The 17,436-nt window shown below is 42.5% G+C and overlaps 1 protein-coding gene across 1 annotated transcript in view; it reads left to right on the forward strand.

Moving 5' to 3' along the window:
- LOC140548162 (USP6 N-terminal-like protein) overlaps positions 1-15,373 on the forward strand; it is a 49,390-nt gene extending 34,017 nt beyond the window's left edge. Inside the window, exons 5-14 of the mRNA XM_072671587.1 lie at positions 799-879; positions 2,133-2,240; positions 4,441-4,550; positions 6,888-6,936; positions 7,761-7,881; positions 8,001-8,095; positions 8,239-8,304; positions 10,899-10,998; positions 11,176-11,328; positions 11,894-15,373. Of these exons, the coding sequence (XP_072527688.1) occupies positions 799-879; positions 2,133-2,240; positions 4,441-4,550; positions 6,888-6,936; positions 7,761-7,881; positions 8,001-8,095; positions 8,239-8,304; positions 10,899-10,998; positions 11,176-11,328; positions 11,894-12,633 (1,623 nt within the window). The 3' untranslated portion in view covers positions 12,634-15,373. The remainder of the gene's footprint in view (positions 1-798; positions 880-2,132; positions 2,241-4,440; positions 4,551-6,887; positions 6,937-7,760; positions 7,882-8,000; positions 8,096-8,238; positions 8,305-10,898; positions 10,999-11,175; positions 11,329-11,893) is intronic.
- Positions 15,374-17,436: the final 2,063 nt, after the last annotated feature.

Here is a 17,436-nt window from a genome sequence, read left to right on the forward strand (position 1 = left end):
TACCAATCTGTATACACACCATACTGTAGCATCCTAGTCACTAATAGTGGATGTGAACCACCGTTGTGTATCTTGATAATCCCAAGTACACAAACACACACACACACACACACACACACACGTGCACCCAAGCTCACATGCCAGACTCTGTGGCGGAGGGTCCAGATGACCTTCAGGCACAACCTTTTGTGTGTGTTTGCGGGTAATGGCTGAAGCAGCTGGTTTATCCGGAGGTATATTCCCATGTGGCGCATTCTCTGCATGCTTAAAGCTGCTGTGTTTTCTCTTAACTGACCCGTGGTCAGTTGTTGCCAGGGTCTGAGATGTTTAAAGGGAGGATTAGGTACAGAGAGTGCTGCACTCTGGTCAGATATAAATGGCATCAGGGTAATCTGAGCTGCATTCCCACTGCCTTCTGTTTCTAACCTGGGCAGTTTTAGTACCTGGGGTTGCTGTTGACGTTATCCGTGCACACGTGATTTGATAAGCAGATATTTTCCATGGGAGAGGTCCTCTGGGATCATCTTTAAGATATCACATGGTGGTCTCTCATTAATCATTGGACAAGTGAGCTCTTGAACTTCTAGATTAATTATTACACTGCTTCCATATTAGTAACCTCATTACATAGTATGACATAGTGATGACAAGAAAAACAACACAAACTGCCTATTCTAAAGGCAAGAATAAAGGCCTGGGTTGATTTAATGGGGTCTGGACATGTTTAGTGTCAGTATTTGTCATCATTCTCTTTGTTTTGTTGTGACTGATGCTTCATTCTGTCTCCCCCTCTCATAGCAAAAGCAGCTGGAGATTGAGCGGGTGCAAAAATGGCTGAAGATGGTGCAAAAATGGGACAAGTACAAGAACAGCGACAGGGTAAGATTTAGCTCGACATAAGCAGTATGATCACATGTTCATCATTATTGCACTGATTTGCAAGACACAGGAGAATAGAGGGAGTCTTAGTCAGTCGGTGGAGATTGAGAATGACTAATATTGGAGTTTTTTAGAGACATTTAGGTCCAACAAATCATGTTATTTAAGGAAAAGAGCAGATTGCATGGTAGAAATGACTGTTTTTTGTATTGGCCTTAAAAATAAATGAGATTTAGCATTGCACTTGCACTTGCATCCTGCACAAGGCGTGTTGCGATGCTCATTGCTATCTTGCACCCTGCCAACAGTCTATTTTCACGCTTGTGTCGTTTAAATAGCAACAGTGCTTGTAAATATATCTACACCAGTGTGCGTGGTGGTCTCGAAATGAGGTGTGTTCAAGTAAATTGCTGCCGTATTGCTGTGTATCTTGGCAACGGACAACACAGGAGCTTCACTGACCGAAAACAATCTAGGCAGACGTTCGTTGCTATCTTGGCAGTGAATTGTTGGCAGAACACCCTCCTACGCTTCTTTACACCAATGAAATAGCAATTCGCCAAACTCAGCACCTGAGCACCTGGCTCTTAAAGGGAATGGCAAGTGACCCGCTGATTGGTTTATTGCAGGGTACGCCCAAAATACACCCATGAGTAATTAAGAGACTTGGTACATGCCTTTTGAGCGATTCGAGCCGCGCAAGGTGTACTTTTCCCATTGTTGCGCTAGCAAAGATACACTGACACGCCCTAAATCAAGCTGTTGATGGCTCACCTAAAAGAATCTTAAAATAATCACTGTCCCCACTGTCCTTTTTTCAGTTGCAATATGTTCCCCATCCTCAACAAAACAAAAATTTCTAATGCATCATTACACCCTTAACTCAGTCCTCACTGTTGGGCTGTAGTGCAGACTGCAATGCAGACTGGCTGTAGATAAATTCAAGAGATCGGCATCATAATATCTGGCAGCCATTAGCAAAGCGTAATGAAGCATATACATGTGTTCTAGACACATCTTCTGTAAAAACACTGGCTGCCTGCTGTTCTGTTCATGGAGCATGCACTCAAAATGAAAGAGCACTTTCCCCCCAGAGAACGAATAAATGAGCTGCACGGTAGGCTCCAAATATTAACGCAAAGCCCCGGAGCCCTCTTCTTACTGTAATAATGAGACTTGGAAATGTAAGTAAATTATGCGTCTTCAAGGGATACAAACTGCTTCAAAAAGACCTCTTCTGCTTTCTCGCGCAGATGATGAAGAGGGTGTACAAAGGGATTCCTCTAATGCTACGAGGCCAAGCATGGAGTCTGCTGCTGGATGTTGAGAAAGTAAAGAAGGAGAATGAAGGGAAGTATGAGGTACGGCAGAAGCCACATGCATGCATGTTTGTTTGTATACAGTCTTACGCAAAAGTCTGGGCACATTGACCTGTGTGTCCAAATATTTGTGGACACCCCTTCTAGTGAATGCATTCGGCTACTTTAGGTTGCACCCATTGCTGCAGACACAGACGTGCATATGCACACACACACACACACAGCTTGTCTAGTGCCTGTAAAGAAATGTTGCCAATAGAATAGGAATCCCTGGAGCAGATACACATGGACCTATTGACACCATGCTGCTTAATGCCAGAAGTGGGCTAGAGGGGTATAAAGCCCCCCAGCATTGGGCTGTGGAGCAATGGAAGAATTGTGTTCTCTGGAGTGATGGTGCTCTGAGCTCCATCCAGTACTTTTGGGGGGATTTGAGGATGGATGAGGTGAAGTGGTGTAACCTCATGACCTCACTAAAGCTATTGTTACTGAATGCAATCAAATCCTCACAGCAAGGAAGTAGAGACAGTAACTGTCCAACAAAAACAGCTGTCTGAATACTTTTGTCCATATATATATGCCTCAAATACACGAGAGCACACACACACATGCATAAGCATTAGCACACACACACACACACACACACAAACACACTGTAGAGTAGCAGATGGATGATTGCACACTATGGGGCAGCAGCACCTGGCATGCTGGTGTTGTGTAATAGCCTGTGCTGAACCGAGGGCAGTTGTTTGCCCAAAGCAGGATTACCAGAGTGATGTTTTGAGCAGAGGGGCTGTTTCAGAAGGATTAGTGTGTGATCTGTAAACAGACAGACGGCGGAATAGACACAGCACGGCAAGAGATAAAAGAGAAGAAAAGCAGCAGTTAGGGAAGATTTACTGAAAAATCAATTTTACACATGCAGTTGTAGACCAGCTTGAACCTGCTGGACCCCCTTAACTCGTTAAAATCTGCCCCAGAGTTGTTGGGCAAACTGATCAGATAGTAAAATGGGTCAGGGTGTGCTTTCAGACAATATCACTGTCAGAGAAGCTTAATGCTGCCTTTAGTGTTGTATGCACTGTGGGCATTCAGAACACATGTCACATTACTAAGAGCTTATTACTGATGCGGTTTATCAGAACAACAGTAAAAATGCACCTGGAGTTTGAAGCATATAATCGCTGTCATACAAAAACCTTGTATCTCCAAAATGGAAACAAGCTTTCAATGGAAGTCAATGTAAAAAGATGCTAGAATTCACAATGTAGAGAAAAAACAGGCTCACATTATATTAAATAGTGAAAAAGCGGGCTCCACTATGGTCAGGGGGTCGTGAGTTTGATTCCCAAGCCATTCTGCCCCTCATCACTTTTGCAATATTGGCCAGCACAGGCATCTGTTAGCTGGTGTGGTGGAGCTGGGGACCCAGAGCTTTCCTCCAAGCATATCATGGAGGAAACGTTTTAGTCCTTACCTACCTATTGTCAGGAGTATTGCTAGTGCTGGGGGGAGCTATGAACGGGTGGGGTATCCCTTCACGCTGAAAGGCTTATTACACACTAAGGCGTATTACTTAGTAACTACAGGGACCTCTGTATGAACTGGTGGGGCTTTTCTTTGGTAATAGAAGTTTAGGGGTTAATTGGCAGGTGGAAAATGAAAAAAAACGTCAACAATATATAAATTGTAGCTTTTTTGGCTTGGGTAGACCATATTCCATACATATCAAAGCAAATCCAAGAACATTGATTTACAAATGGTCACATTGTTAAAAATCTCTCACTTTGTTCTTTTTTTGGATAAAGGAAAAGTCAAAGTGTTCTTAGTACAGGGTGGGCCATTTATATGAATACACCTAAATAAAATGGGAATGGTTGGTGGTATTAACTTCCTGTTTGTGGCACATTAGTATATGGGAGGGGGAAAACTTTTCAAGATGGGTGGTGACCATGGTGGCCATTTTGAAGTCGGACATTTTGGATCCAACTTTAGTTTTTTCAACGGGAAGAGGGTCATGTGACACATCAAACAGAGTTATTTACAAGTTTCTGACTACTTATAAAATGTGTTCAAATATCACCAACCATTCCCATTTTATTTAGGTGTATCCATATAAATGGCCCACCCTGTAGATTCCTGGTTGAACATTTAGTTGAATATGTGGAGCATCAAGAGTGGATTATCCAGTTAAGTTTGTGTTTCATACCTTTTTAACAAATATCTTATTTTTACTTTACAGAAAATGAGAGAGCAAGCCAAGATCTACTCCACGGAAATTAAACAGATTGACCTTGATGTGAACAGAACCTTCCGGAACCATATAATGTTCAGGGATCGGTTTGGAGTGAAGTAAGTGATATGACTGTACTATTCAGTGGGGAAAGCTCAGGGCCTTCTAGGTCTTCTTGGAGCCCATCGGCTCTTCAAATTCAGATTTACTTACTTACTTAGAAAGATGTTCTGAAAAGGAGAGAAGTAAAGGAGTAAAGGAGCTGCACACAGATCAGAGCTTGAATCCAAGTGACTGCATTCTTCTTCAGGGCAGGACTGTGCTTTTGAGAATGCTGGTCAGTTCAAAGGCATGATCTGACACGGTATCTGATACAGTATAGGTCTATTAATAGTTAGCCACTGACTGTAAAGGGTTGCTAGTTGAAAGGGGTCAACTTGGGTCTACTAATAGCCAATGTGTGCTACTGACAGTGATGGGTCAGTAGTTAAAAGGGGTCAGTTTGGGTCTACTAATAGCCAGAGTTTGCCACTGACCGTTAAAGGGTCATTGGGGTCAGTTTAGGTCCACTAATAGCCAGAGTTTGCCAATGACTGTAATGGGTCACTAATTGAAAGGGATCAATGTCAGTCTACTTATAGCCAGTGTGTGCCACTGACAGTGATGGGTCATTAGTTAAAAGGGGTCAGTTTAGGTCTACTAATAGCCAGAGTATACCACTGACTGTAATGGGTCGCTAGTTGAAAGGGGTCAATGTCAGTCTACTAATAGCCAGTGTTTGCCATTGACTGTAATAGGTCACCAGTTGAGAGGGGTCAACATGGGTCTACTAATAGCCAGTGTGTGCCACTGACAGAAACGGGTCACTAGTTAAAAGGGGTCAACCTGGGCTACTAATAGCCAGAGTTTGGCACTGATTGTAATGGGTCACTGGTTGAAAGGGGTCAGCTTGGATCAACTAGCATTCAACAGACATCTGTGGCCTAAAGTTTAGAGAAGGTTGTTGGTTTGATGCCCTGGACCCCCAGGATTCACCCTTAAATTGCTCCTGCTGTGCTGGGGAGGCAGTGGCTTCCCACCTCTCTGGTTGTGTGTTCTCACCCTCAATTCACTAGTCTGTAAGTGTGGCTGGCTTCAATTCTGGGGTTGTGATCCAATGTACTGCTGTGCAGTGGCTGGAAAGTATGTTTCTAACTCTATACTACATTGTGTATGAAGTACATGGACCTTGCGTCACGATGAGACACAGGATGTGCTTCGTTTAGTAGTACAAAACAGTGCGTGAGCTCAGCAGAGCGAACCTCACCTGACCACAGTGTGAAACATGTTGCCCTCTTCCGCTGTGCGATATTTTCTGTCCGTGTGTGTGTGCATTAATAGTTTTCCTGTCTGGTGCTGTGTTACAGGAAGCTTATTTGAAGAGCTCTCAAGCGCTCAGGCTGTTAATCATGGGCTGAAGTATTTGTATGTTATACGATCTTTTATTTATTAATCGATAAAAAAGCTGCAGCAAGCAAATGAAGCAAATAAATCGCACTGTGAGAATCCAGACCGACTCTCAGACGTTCCAGATGGGTTTCTGTGGGTGTTTTGAGGCTGTAAATAAAGACGGAAAAAACCTCATCATTACAGTAAAAAAAAAATAATAATAAAAAAAAAATAATCACAGGTTAATCTGGATTCATCAGTGTTAATAAAAAGCTTACTATTTTCTGCCAATCTTGATCACATGGTCATTTGATTGTCTGCTGTTCGTCCTGCAGGTTTAAAGTAGCAGCTCGTACAGCAAATCCTGAGGTTGTGTGAAAGGAGTCTAGATAGAGTCTGGGTTGGTAGGAATCCCAGCTTGTCCTTCAGCTCTTTAGCAGTGTGATGGTAGCCAATGTGGCCTCTCTTAACAGATGTTAGCCCTCCCTTCAAGCATGTCACCCTCCCAGCATTGGTGGCTTGGTGTAGTAGGAGTCCTAGCTACTGTGTGGGGATTGGAAATGGCTGAAGTTTCAACATCTTCATAATACCAAAAGTGTTTGTTTCTCAGTTCTCACTGGAGGCCCACCCTTGCTGTCAGTGTTGTCAAGCTTTCCTCTGCTCACATTAGGCGGCCCGTGTCCCGAGCGAGTGAGAAAAGTAGTGACGTCGCCGGAGGCTTAATAGATTGCAGACCTCCGGAGTTCAGTGGAAAGTCTTGCACATCTAAACCGTGTCATTAATGTGCCAACCTATAGGGAGGGGTTCAGTTCTGATTCAGCTGAGGGGAAAGAGTCCTGCTCCACCTAAAGTCTGTGGCTTTCCACAACGCGGAGCACTTTTTAAACACTGAGTCTGCAGTGGGTTTGGAGTGCGGTGCTGGGGTAGTTAGATATATTAGGGGTTTCGTGTCGGTAATAGACAGTAAATTGTCTCTGTTAGTGTGGGCTGCATAAATGAATCACATTGTGCTCATGCTCTCTCCACAGGCAGAAGTCTCTGTTCCACGTGCTCACGGCATACTCAGTGTACAACACGGTAAGACAGTCTGTCAATACATGGGAAAACCTCACTGAAGTAATCTAGATTTCAGCGTCATGCGTTCACAATGGCCACAGATCACAGTGTTGAGCTCCACTGCCATTATGGTAGTGCTCGTAGGAAGGAAAACAAGGCCTTCACCCTCCCAGATTGGTCGAACTGCATGATAGTGAGAGTACAAGCTAGTGGGAGGGGATTGGCAGTGATGACAGTAGAGAGGGGTGACGAGAGAGAGGCTTAGGCTTAAGCTTGGGTCTAAATAATGCTGTAAGGTTAGTTATATAAATGGCAGAAAGACAGTCTACTGCCTTGTCTTATTATTATAATTCAATATTGTTGATTTTGAAAAGCAGAATTGAATAAATCACATGCAGTCATATGCAAAAGTTTGGACACCCCTGGTCCGTCAGTAAGATCAAGATCAATCCTCTCTGGAAAATACTGTTCTGCCCATTGTAATGCTTAATTACTGGTTATCTGCTAAATTTAACATTTTAAGGCCATGTTCTAATTTTCCAAAATGTCCAATGTGACAGTAAATAAATGTAAATTATGTAAATTTATTGAAAATGACATATTTATGTTTGCTTCCTGCTGAGAATTGAGTTATTTTCACTTAGAAAACAACCTAAATGTGTATACGGTTGTATACATATATATAGTACAGAAACATGTGTGTATGTGTGTGTGTGAGAGAGAAAGAGAGAGAGCGAGAGAGAGAGAGAGAGAGAGAGAGAGTTTAGGTATAAGATGCATTATTGAACGTGTATAGATTTCAGTATCATGCTTTTCTCTTTGTGTGTGTGTGTGTGTGTGTGCAGGAGGTGAGTTACTGCCAAGGAATGAGTCAGATAGCTGCCATTCTGCTGATGTACATGAACGAGGAAGATGCATTCTGGGCTTTGTCACAGCTGCTGACCAATCAGAAACACGCCATGCACGGTGAGCCCTCCTCGTTGGCTAAGGTTTCCTAGATACTCAGCAGCACATTGATTTAATTATCTGGATTGTGCAGAATACAATGATTACACACACATGTATATGTTGTTTCTTCCTGCTAGGCTTCTTTATCCCTGGATTTCCGAAACTGCAGCGATTTCAGAACCACCATGACCAGATTCTGTCCAAACTCATGCCCAAGCTGAAGAAGCATCTGGTACGGTGACCTTTCACTTCTTACTATAGTGCCATGTTGCGAAAGACCTTACAGAACAGGACCATGAGCATGAGTGAAATAGCATGTCCTGGTGGTCTGTTACTCTGTAACAGCAGATCCTTTCTCTCCCTTTTTTTCACCAGGACAAGGAACAGATGTCCACTGGGATTTACAGCACTAAATGGTTCCTGCAGTGTTTCATTGACAGGGTGAGTGTGCACGCTGTGGGAGGCTGAGCCATGTGCTTTGTCTTTACAGATTATTGTTGTCATAGTAAAGCCTCATATCCCTGAAATGCTAATTGGTAAACTGGAGCCTAATAGAAGAAGACAAAAAAGCAGTATTAACTTTAATGTGTTTAGTATGTTAATATAACTGATTTTTTATTGGTCTTATTTATTATTATTCATTAACATTCATACAATGGTAAGAACAGTTGACCGTTTTAAAAAAAGATCAAAAATATTTTTTGAATATTTTATTAAAATTATGGTTTTGCGATAACAGTGATAATATGAAATCACTGGGATGGCAAATATTTGAGGACTCAATGCTTAAATTAAATTCTTTAGATAGTGATTTAAGCTGAGGAAAATGGTAGATGTTCATATTAGATGATAAATAGAGGCGTTCTCTTTTACCTTTTCTCTTCACAGTGTGTGACAACATGTTAGTTTGTCAGAGAAATATATTTTAATGTAACTTAACCCCCAGCCAGAGTAGGTGAAATCAGCTAATAATATCAGCTAGAGTAACCATTTACCTAACATCAGCTAGTGTAGGTAACATCTACCTAACATCAGCTAGAGTAGGTAACATCTACCTAACATCAGCTAGAGTAGGTAACATCTACCCAACATCAGCTAGAGTAGGTTACATCTACTTAACATCAGCTAGAGTAGGTAACATCTACTTACATCAGCTAGAGTAGGTAACATCTACCTAACATCAGCTAGAGTAATCATCAACTTAACATCAGCTAGAGTACGTAATATCTACCTAACATCAGCTAGAGTAGGTAACATCTACCTAACATCAGCTAGAGTAGGTATTATCTACCTAACATCAGCTAGAGTAGGTAACATCTACTTACATCAGCTAGAGTAGGTAACATCTACCTAACATCAGCTAGAGTAATCATCAACTTAACATCAGCTAGAGTAGGTAATATCTACCTAACATCAGCTAGAGTAATCATCAACTTAACATCAGCTAGAGTAGGTAACATCTACCCAACATCAGCTAGAGTAGGTTACATCTACTTAACATCAGCTAGAGTAATCATCTACCTAACATCAGCTAGAGTAGGTTTCATCTACCTAACATCAGCTAGAGTAGGTAACATCTACTTACATCAGCTAGAGTAGGTAACATCTACCCAACATCAGCTAGAGTAGGTTACATCTACTTAACATCAGCTAGAGTAATCATCTACCTAACATCAGCTAGAGTAGGTTTCATCTACCTAACATCAGCTAGAGTAGGTAACATCTACTTACATCAGCTAGAGTAGGTAACATCTACCTAACATCAGCTAGAGTAATCATCAACTTAACATCAGCTAGAGTAGGTAATATCTACCTAACATCAGCTAGAGTAGGTAACATCTACCTAACATCAGCTAGAGTAGGTATTATCTACCTAACATCAGCTAGAATAGGTAACATCTACTTACATCAGCTAGAGTAGGTAACCTACCTAACATCAGCTAGAGTAGGTATTATCTACCTAACATCAGCTAGAGTAGGTAACATCTACTTACATCAGCTAGAGTAATCATCAACTTAACATCAGCTAGAGTAGGTATCATCTACCTAACATCAGCTAGAGTAGGTAACATCTACTTAACATCAGCTAGAGTAGGTATCATCTAGGTTACATCTACCCAACATCAGCTAAAAGGGAAACACAGAGCATTTTTACACAACTAGTGATCATCCCTGACTGTTATCTGACACAAACATAGGTACAGTAGCGATGATCCCTGCAAGCAAATGAAACTGTAATGCTGTTTGTGTGCCACAGAAGTAATGCGAATGAGATGCAGAGAGAGAGGGAGAGAGAGTAAATGAGAGAGAGAGATAATAAGACATGATAAGAGATGGTGAGAAGACCAGAAGAACAAAAGCGTAGCATTCTCTGCGGGTCCTGTGGGTGGAGAGTGGGATGGATTGGGGCCGAAGCAGTGTGTTATTAGCAGTGAGGCAGCAGTGAGGGGATGTTTCAGTGCAATTACTCAGCAAAGGCCCAGAACCTTGTTCTGTTGCCTGGATTGCACTGTGCAGGGGAAAGGGGCATCCCACTGAGCCTGCTGATGGAGATGAGGCCACATGTGGAGCTGCATCTGCCTAAGATCTGCCTCCTATCTAAAATGAACTGTACTGTCGTATTTTCTCATGGAGTTTATGCCTTGGTCACTTGTACACTTGTGTGGTCCAGTAAACACTGGCCCTGTCATATACACTATATGTCTAATCGTTTGTGGTTGTGGTGCTCCATCCAGTCTTTTTAGGATGAGTTGGGGAGTTGGGGATGAGGTAGGGTACTGATCATCCAATATCCTGACAGCAATGTTCCCAATGTTTCTTTCCTGGACAGTAGAGACAGCTACTCCAGCAAAAGCAGGATCAACTCAACATTTTTAATAACAATGAATAAGCAGGCGTCCCAATACTTTTGTCCAAATAATATATCTTGCACCAAAGCCATGGTGGTTGTATTCTTGTTCAGGCCACAGGTATGAGGATAACAAGCCCTCTGCAGTTCTGCATTTTTATAAAGGGTGCCTTGTTTCTCTTTACAGACCCCATTCACCCTGACCTTACGCCTGTGGGACATCTTCATCCTGGAAGGAGAGAAGATCCTCACAGCTATGTCTTACACCATCCTCAAACTGCACAACAGTAAGCTGCCCCATAATTGACCCTCCCCCTTGCAATCAGTTGCTAAGTCTACCATCAGAACAACCTTGGAGTTTAAATTGTACTCACATGGTCACACCAGTTAGTGTCATGTCTGAGAGCAAGTTGCTCTTCAGATCTTTGCTGATCGCTGTTGAGCTTTAGTGTTTCCCTTTGCAGAGCGCTTGTTGAAGATGTCTCTGGAGGAGCTGAGAGAGTTCTTGCAGGAGAAGATTGCCGAAACCCTTGACCTTAGTGACGATGTCGTCATTGAACAGCTTCAGAACTCCATGGCAGAGCTTCGCAAAATGAAGCTGGACCTTCCCTCTCCAGGTTCGCCTCTATAGGATATCTATAGGATCTTTACATTTGGAGCACAGATACACAAATCAGCCAAAACATTAACACCACTGGCAGCGTGAAGTGAAAAAACAATAACAGTCTTCATCTACAGTGAGCAGTCAGTTCTTGAAAGCACTTAATTAATAAGGGCCAAACTGTGATGGCTAGACGTCTGGGTCAGAGCACTTCCAAAACATCAGGTAGATTATGGGGAGGTTTGCTGGCATGCAGTGGTCAGTACCTACCAATAGTGGTCCAAGTAAGGACAACCAGTGAACCGACGACGAAGGCTCATTGATGAGATACATGGAGGCCCCACCTCACTCTTGGTAAAAGATACCACAGCATGCCTTCAGAGGTCTTGTAGAGTCCCTGCCTCGAATGGTCAGGTCTGTTGTGGTGACACAAAGAGGACCTACTCAGTATTAAGCGAGTGGTGTTCATGTTAATGTTAAGTCTGATTGGTATTATTGGGCAACAGTTTGGCCACTTACTTTAAATGTGTTGTGACTGTGTTGGCTTTTGTGTTGACTGTGTTGGTGCTGTGTTTCCATAGCCAAGCCTGATGAGCTTCCCCGGAAGCCCCTGGGTCTGGAGCTGCCGGTGGTATTGACTCCAGTGCGACCCCTCAAATTTGGCCAAGCTGAAGACACCCCGGACAAGAGCCAGCTGGCCAAGCAACCGCCAGCCTCACTCCACATCCACCTGGACCAGGAGTCCATCCTTCCTGATCAAAGCTCCCCAGAGGACAAGCAGCCATACCAGGACCGGGGAAGCCTATCACCCTTTCCTTCTCCTGACCCAGTTCTGGTGCACAACCGGATCCCTTTTGCTCCTGAAGATGGAGGGGAGCAGCCACCCCCTTATGAGCCTCCCAGAAATGATGTTGCACATGAACTAGGCTCTCCAGACAGACATACAAGTGGAACTTCTGCAGAATCAAAGCCTTTAGATGCATCTCAGGACGTTTTCCAATACGCTGTGCAACCTGCAGATTCCTCTGTGGCGGCCCCAGCCATGGTCCCGCATACACTGCCTATAGCCTCAGTGTCTCGTCAGCCCTCAAACCGCTCCCAATATGAGAACCTCCCAGATGCCAACATGGAGGAAAAAGAGGAGAAACACTCTGTGGGCAGTTCAGAGGAAAAAGCTGCAATATTAACCCAGAACTCTGCGACTGCTTTTAACCAGGCGCTTTCATCTTCTACAGCTGGACGAAGGCTGCCCACTGTTCATTCTGACCCACTGCTGGAGCGACTGCCTCATGCCAGCCTGCCCAAATCGGACACGTTTTAGACCAGAGTTTAACTGCTCTGTTAAATATCTCTCTTAAATACTGCCACAAAGCATCAGAGCTCTGTGATCTACCTAAAGGGATGCCGCTATTTTTTGCTTATTTTGCAGATTATAAATTATACTTGGGGGGGGGGTTGTGTATTCTAAGGCCCTGTCCAGACATATCCAGATATTTAAAAAAACGGAGGTTTGTCTGTTTTAGCATCCTGTCAACATGAAAATGCTGCTTTTGGTCATTGAAAACAGAGATTTTCGAGATTTAAACATTTTTGGCGTGTGAATGAGGAAAACGAAGCCTCATGAAAATGATCACGTCACAACGCAACCATATTTCTGGCTGAACCTCAAATACCTCCTTACTCCCTATATAGTGAACCACATAAGCCATAAATCTACAGCATCTACAGGCAGATAGCACAAGACTTCAGATTTCCACACATTAATTAATATAAATACCGTTCTATTACAGATGTGTAATGCTCCATATCTGGAATTTCCTGACTTGTAGTACACTACATAGGGAGTAGTGTTTGATTTGGGATTAAACCTGATTTCTTCCTTCCTTTGGATTCTTGATGTCTCTTTTTGTGAGGTACTGTCACCCCATACAGTTATAGCATGCTCATGTGAGCATTCTCGTCTCTGTGGTTGGAAATATTTCAAAGAAGGAGGGAGGGAAATCTTCGTTTTTAAAAATACCCAGATATGTGTGGACAGGGCATGAGAGTACTGTGCGAAACACATACACAATGCAAACCCATACTGTGACTGGACAGTGAGCTTTCTGAAACTTTCTGCTATTTTCAAAGAAGCAAATACTGTTATAAGGGTACTCGTACAGCGTGTTCAACCTAACCTCCATCTGCCACACCTTTACAATCGTATACAAAAATAAGGTCAGCCCTTTTTGCCTGTAATTAAGCTGCAAATCAGCATAATTGGTTCAATAATTTGTGGCAATACCAGTAAAGTCTTGTGGGCGAGGTGTTCACAAGCTAACGACACACGCCTGATAACAATTGGATGCCAGAAAATCTGTGTGTAAACAGAATAGTTTTGTATAGAAGTCTGAAAAAAAAACAGACGTACATTTACGGCGTTTACGGCGCTTATCCAGAATGACTTAGGTTTGAATCCTGGTACACAGGTGGAAGAATGTAGAGTTAGGAGTCTTGCCCAAGGACTCTTTATTAGTGTAGTGTGGTGAGCTTTGCCTGGCCTGGGAATAGAACCTTGGTGTGCCACAGGGATGCTGGTGTGGGTAGCCACTTTGGAGTATTCTGCAAGCGCCCAAGAGCCTCTGTTGTACATGAGTATCAAGTCAACAGGTTCAGGAAGACATATAGGAAAGTACTGTCTGTGGTAATAAGCGATGCAGCAGATGAAGATTAGTTTGAAAAATGCTGCCGTACTCCTTTACGATCACCAGTCTTCATTCCTTTCATGCAATAGTTCATTAGCAGTAATGAGCAAAGTAGTCTTAATCTGGTCAGTGAAGCCTGGACAGGTGCTACAGAACAAACTGAGCGATATGGTCACATCCTAGGTGTAAAGGTCACACCTAAATGTCATGAACATGACAAAGCTAAAGGTGAATTCCACCAATTTTTAAACATATTCTGCAGAATTGAATCATTAGGATGTAAACAAAGTCATTCACAGTGGCCACGTTCCACAGAAACTTGAGTCAGAATTGTTTACAGTGGTGGTGAATGGAACCAGGCGTCTGAAAAGTTTAATGTGGCTCAGAGCGATGTCAGAGATAGATAATACACAACATGAATTATGAATACCTTGCCTGAGGTCTGGGACATCTTTTTATAATAACCGTACGACGTAATTGTGGCCTAAACATATTCTTAAAAACACATTCATGGCTCAGAGGTGCTTTCAGGGCGTAATAAGGCAAAATAGCATCTAAACAAGACTTATTTATGTTATATTGCCACTGTTTTACCCATTTCTAAAAAATATATATAATGTCTGAATGACTGTTTACATTTGACTGAATGTATACAGAAAGTTTTGAACAATGGTGGAATTCCCCTTTAAACCACACCAACCTCTTAACCAGGGCCTACTGTACTTTTACAGCATGGTCCAGCCTCCTTAAGATACAGGATAGGTAATGCAGAGACTTGCTAAATATGATTAGGACTATTCCTTACTCCATAATTTCTTGTCTCAAGTACACAGGAGATGTAGTGAGTCATATTTGATGACATTTAATTAAATACTGTACCGACTTTTATTATTATTATTATTATAATTATAATTATTATGCAGGTTTATGAGGGAGAATTAGCCTTTAGATTACGCATTGTGCTGAAAAGGTGCTGGAATATAAGCTTGCAGTTAATGCTACGTTTCTAACCCAGTCTTTATGTACAGTATGTGTTTGTACTTGGTTTCCATTTGTGTGAACATTTTGTAAATGACGATAACAAGCTTTTTAAAGTATTGTATTTTAATGCTTTTAGGCTTTTGTATTTGTAGGCTTTTAGACCTTTTGTATAGTAGAATTATATTTATACAGGAACTATGTTCAACTCACAGGTGTGTGTGTGTGTATGTGTGTGTGTAATTTTATTATTTTTTTATGTTGTCCTCTTTAGCTTTGCTTTAATCCCCTAATTTGTGTCTGTTCTGTTATTCGCTGTACTTTTCCTCCATCATTAGCTGACCACAGAACCGCAGGTCATAGGCCACAGGTCTCTGTTCATCTGGACGGGATTCAGAAGGGTGGGCTTTTTTTTTGGGGGGGGGGGTTGTTTTGCAGTCAGTTGTTATGTAATGTGGTTGGAAAAATCATCATTTGTGCCACATCTTTAAGTGAGCAGCACCACCTGGTGGACACGTAGAGCTGTTGGCTTTAGGAGAAGCTGTATCATGCATCGTTTCCGGCAGTCTTAACATCTTAACATAATTGATGATGAGAGCTTATTTTGTTCCAGGCTGATACCAAAGTATCAGTGCTTCAGCATTTGTACATTTATGACAATTCTGTGGCAAAATATAACTTTAAATGATATTTATAATGCCATCATTTCAAATAATGGTGATAGAGACTGCTTACATGCTTGAAGGCTTAGGATGTGTATTGTGGCAGGTTTGGTAGGATTTCTAATGAAACCAAGTCATTTTATCTAGCTTAATTTAACGTAGGTACATTTCTGGTTCCAGTAGCTGCTGCTGAATGACTAGTTCACTGGTCTCCAGTGGTTTCAACCCACTGACCCGCAGAGTAGCACTGGCGCTCCCCTGCTAAGTAGGCCTATATTTACGATACGCTGTTAAAAATAAAGGTGCTTTAAATGGGTCTATTGGCCATGGTGTGGGTGGAGGTTCTTTAGACCTTTAAAAGGTTCCCCACATCATTTCGAATGTAAAAAGAGGCTCTTCAAAGGCAGGCGTGGGGAACTCCGGTGCTTTTACTGCCCATCTGATTCACCTCACCTATTAACTGCCAGGTTTAGGTGGGCAGAGAAATCAACAAACCGTGCTGGACTCTTGGCCTTGGCTCCCCATCCCTGTTCTATGGCATGGTTCAAAGAACCATGTGAAGGACCTTTATGTTTAAGAGCGTATTTGTGCATTTCATTTGTGGTCATGTGAGAACAGATGATCCTCCATAAGCGTTGTAACATCTACTCCTGTTCTTTTTTTGGTGGTTTTCTCTTTCTTTTATTTTGAATAATTGTACATTTCTGTACATTCCTTTATAAGGAGTTTCGAGATCTCCAACCAAAATGCTTTGGTTTTATTTTGTCTGTATATTGTAAAGATACTTGGCTTTACAGATATGTTCAACTTTCGATTGGCGGAAATAGACATTTTCTGACCTTAACTGAGTGTGTGTGTGTGTGTGTGTGTGTGTTTAAAAAGGGTTAAAAAAATTTTTAACATTACAAACATGCAGTGACTCCCCGTGACCAGTAGGGGGCTCTAAAGTCACATGGATCGTCTTGTAAAATGCAGCGAACTTGCAGTGACTTTCCTTGACCAGTAGGCGCTTCATCGGCAAATACATTGTAACAGAGATTAGCCCTCAGAATAAATGCGTTTGAATAGTTTATATGGACAAAAGTATTTGGACACCTGCTCATGCATTATTCCTTTCAGGATCAAGGGGATTAAAAGGGTACTGTCCAGGGAAGGGAAGGCATTGCTGTGAGGATTTGATTGCATTCTGTGACAAAAGCGTTAGTGGAGGGTTAGTCAGGATGTTGGACGATGATTAGCACCCCAGCTCATCCCCAACTCCCCAGCCCATCCCATCCCAAAAGTATCAGATGAGCATCATACCAGAGAGCACAGTTCCACAGCTCTACAGCTCAATGCTGGGCCAAGGGCTGTATACCCCTCTAGCCCACGCCTGGCATTAGTTGGCATGGTGCCAGTAGGTTCATGTCTATCTGTTATTGGCTAGACAAGCAGTGTACGCGCATTTGCACATCTGTGTCAGCAAAATTAGGTGAAGGCATTCATTAGAAGGGGTGTCCACAAACATTTGGACATATTGGACACATTTCACAGTCCTCACAGAGCAGGTTGAGGAGAGATGCATGAGGTGGATGATTCAGCAATCCGGTCTGAACTTCTCAAACCAGCATTGCACGAAGCCCTAGACATGAACCTGTCCCTGGCCCCCTGAGGACACCGACGCTATGTGGTGACAAGAGCTTTTGTGATTGATTTCAGCCTTTGCCAGACGGGGAGAGCCATGCATCATCATAAAGCATCAGTGAGGGGGAGAGAGCTAGGGGGCCAACAGAAATAGAGCAAGACCTATAAAGATGATAC

Source organism: Salminus brasiliensis, chromosome 25 (assembly GCF_030463535.1).
Source record: "Salminus brasiliensis chromosome 25, fSalBra1.hap2, whole genome shotgun sequence".
In the NCBI taxonomy this organism is placed as follows: Eukaryota; Metazoa; Chordata; class Actinopteri; order Characiformes; family Bryconidae; genus Salminus; species Salminus brasiliensis.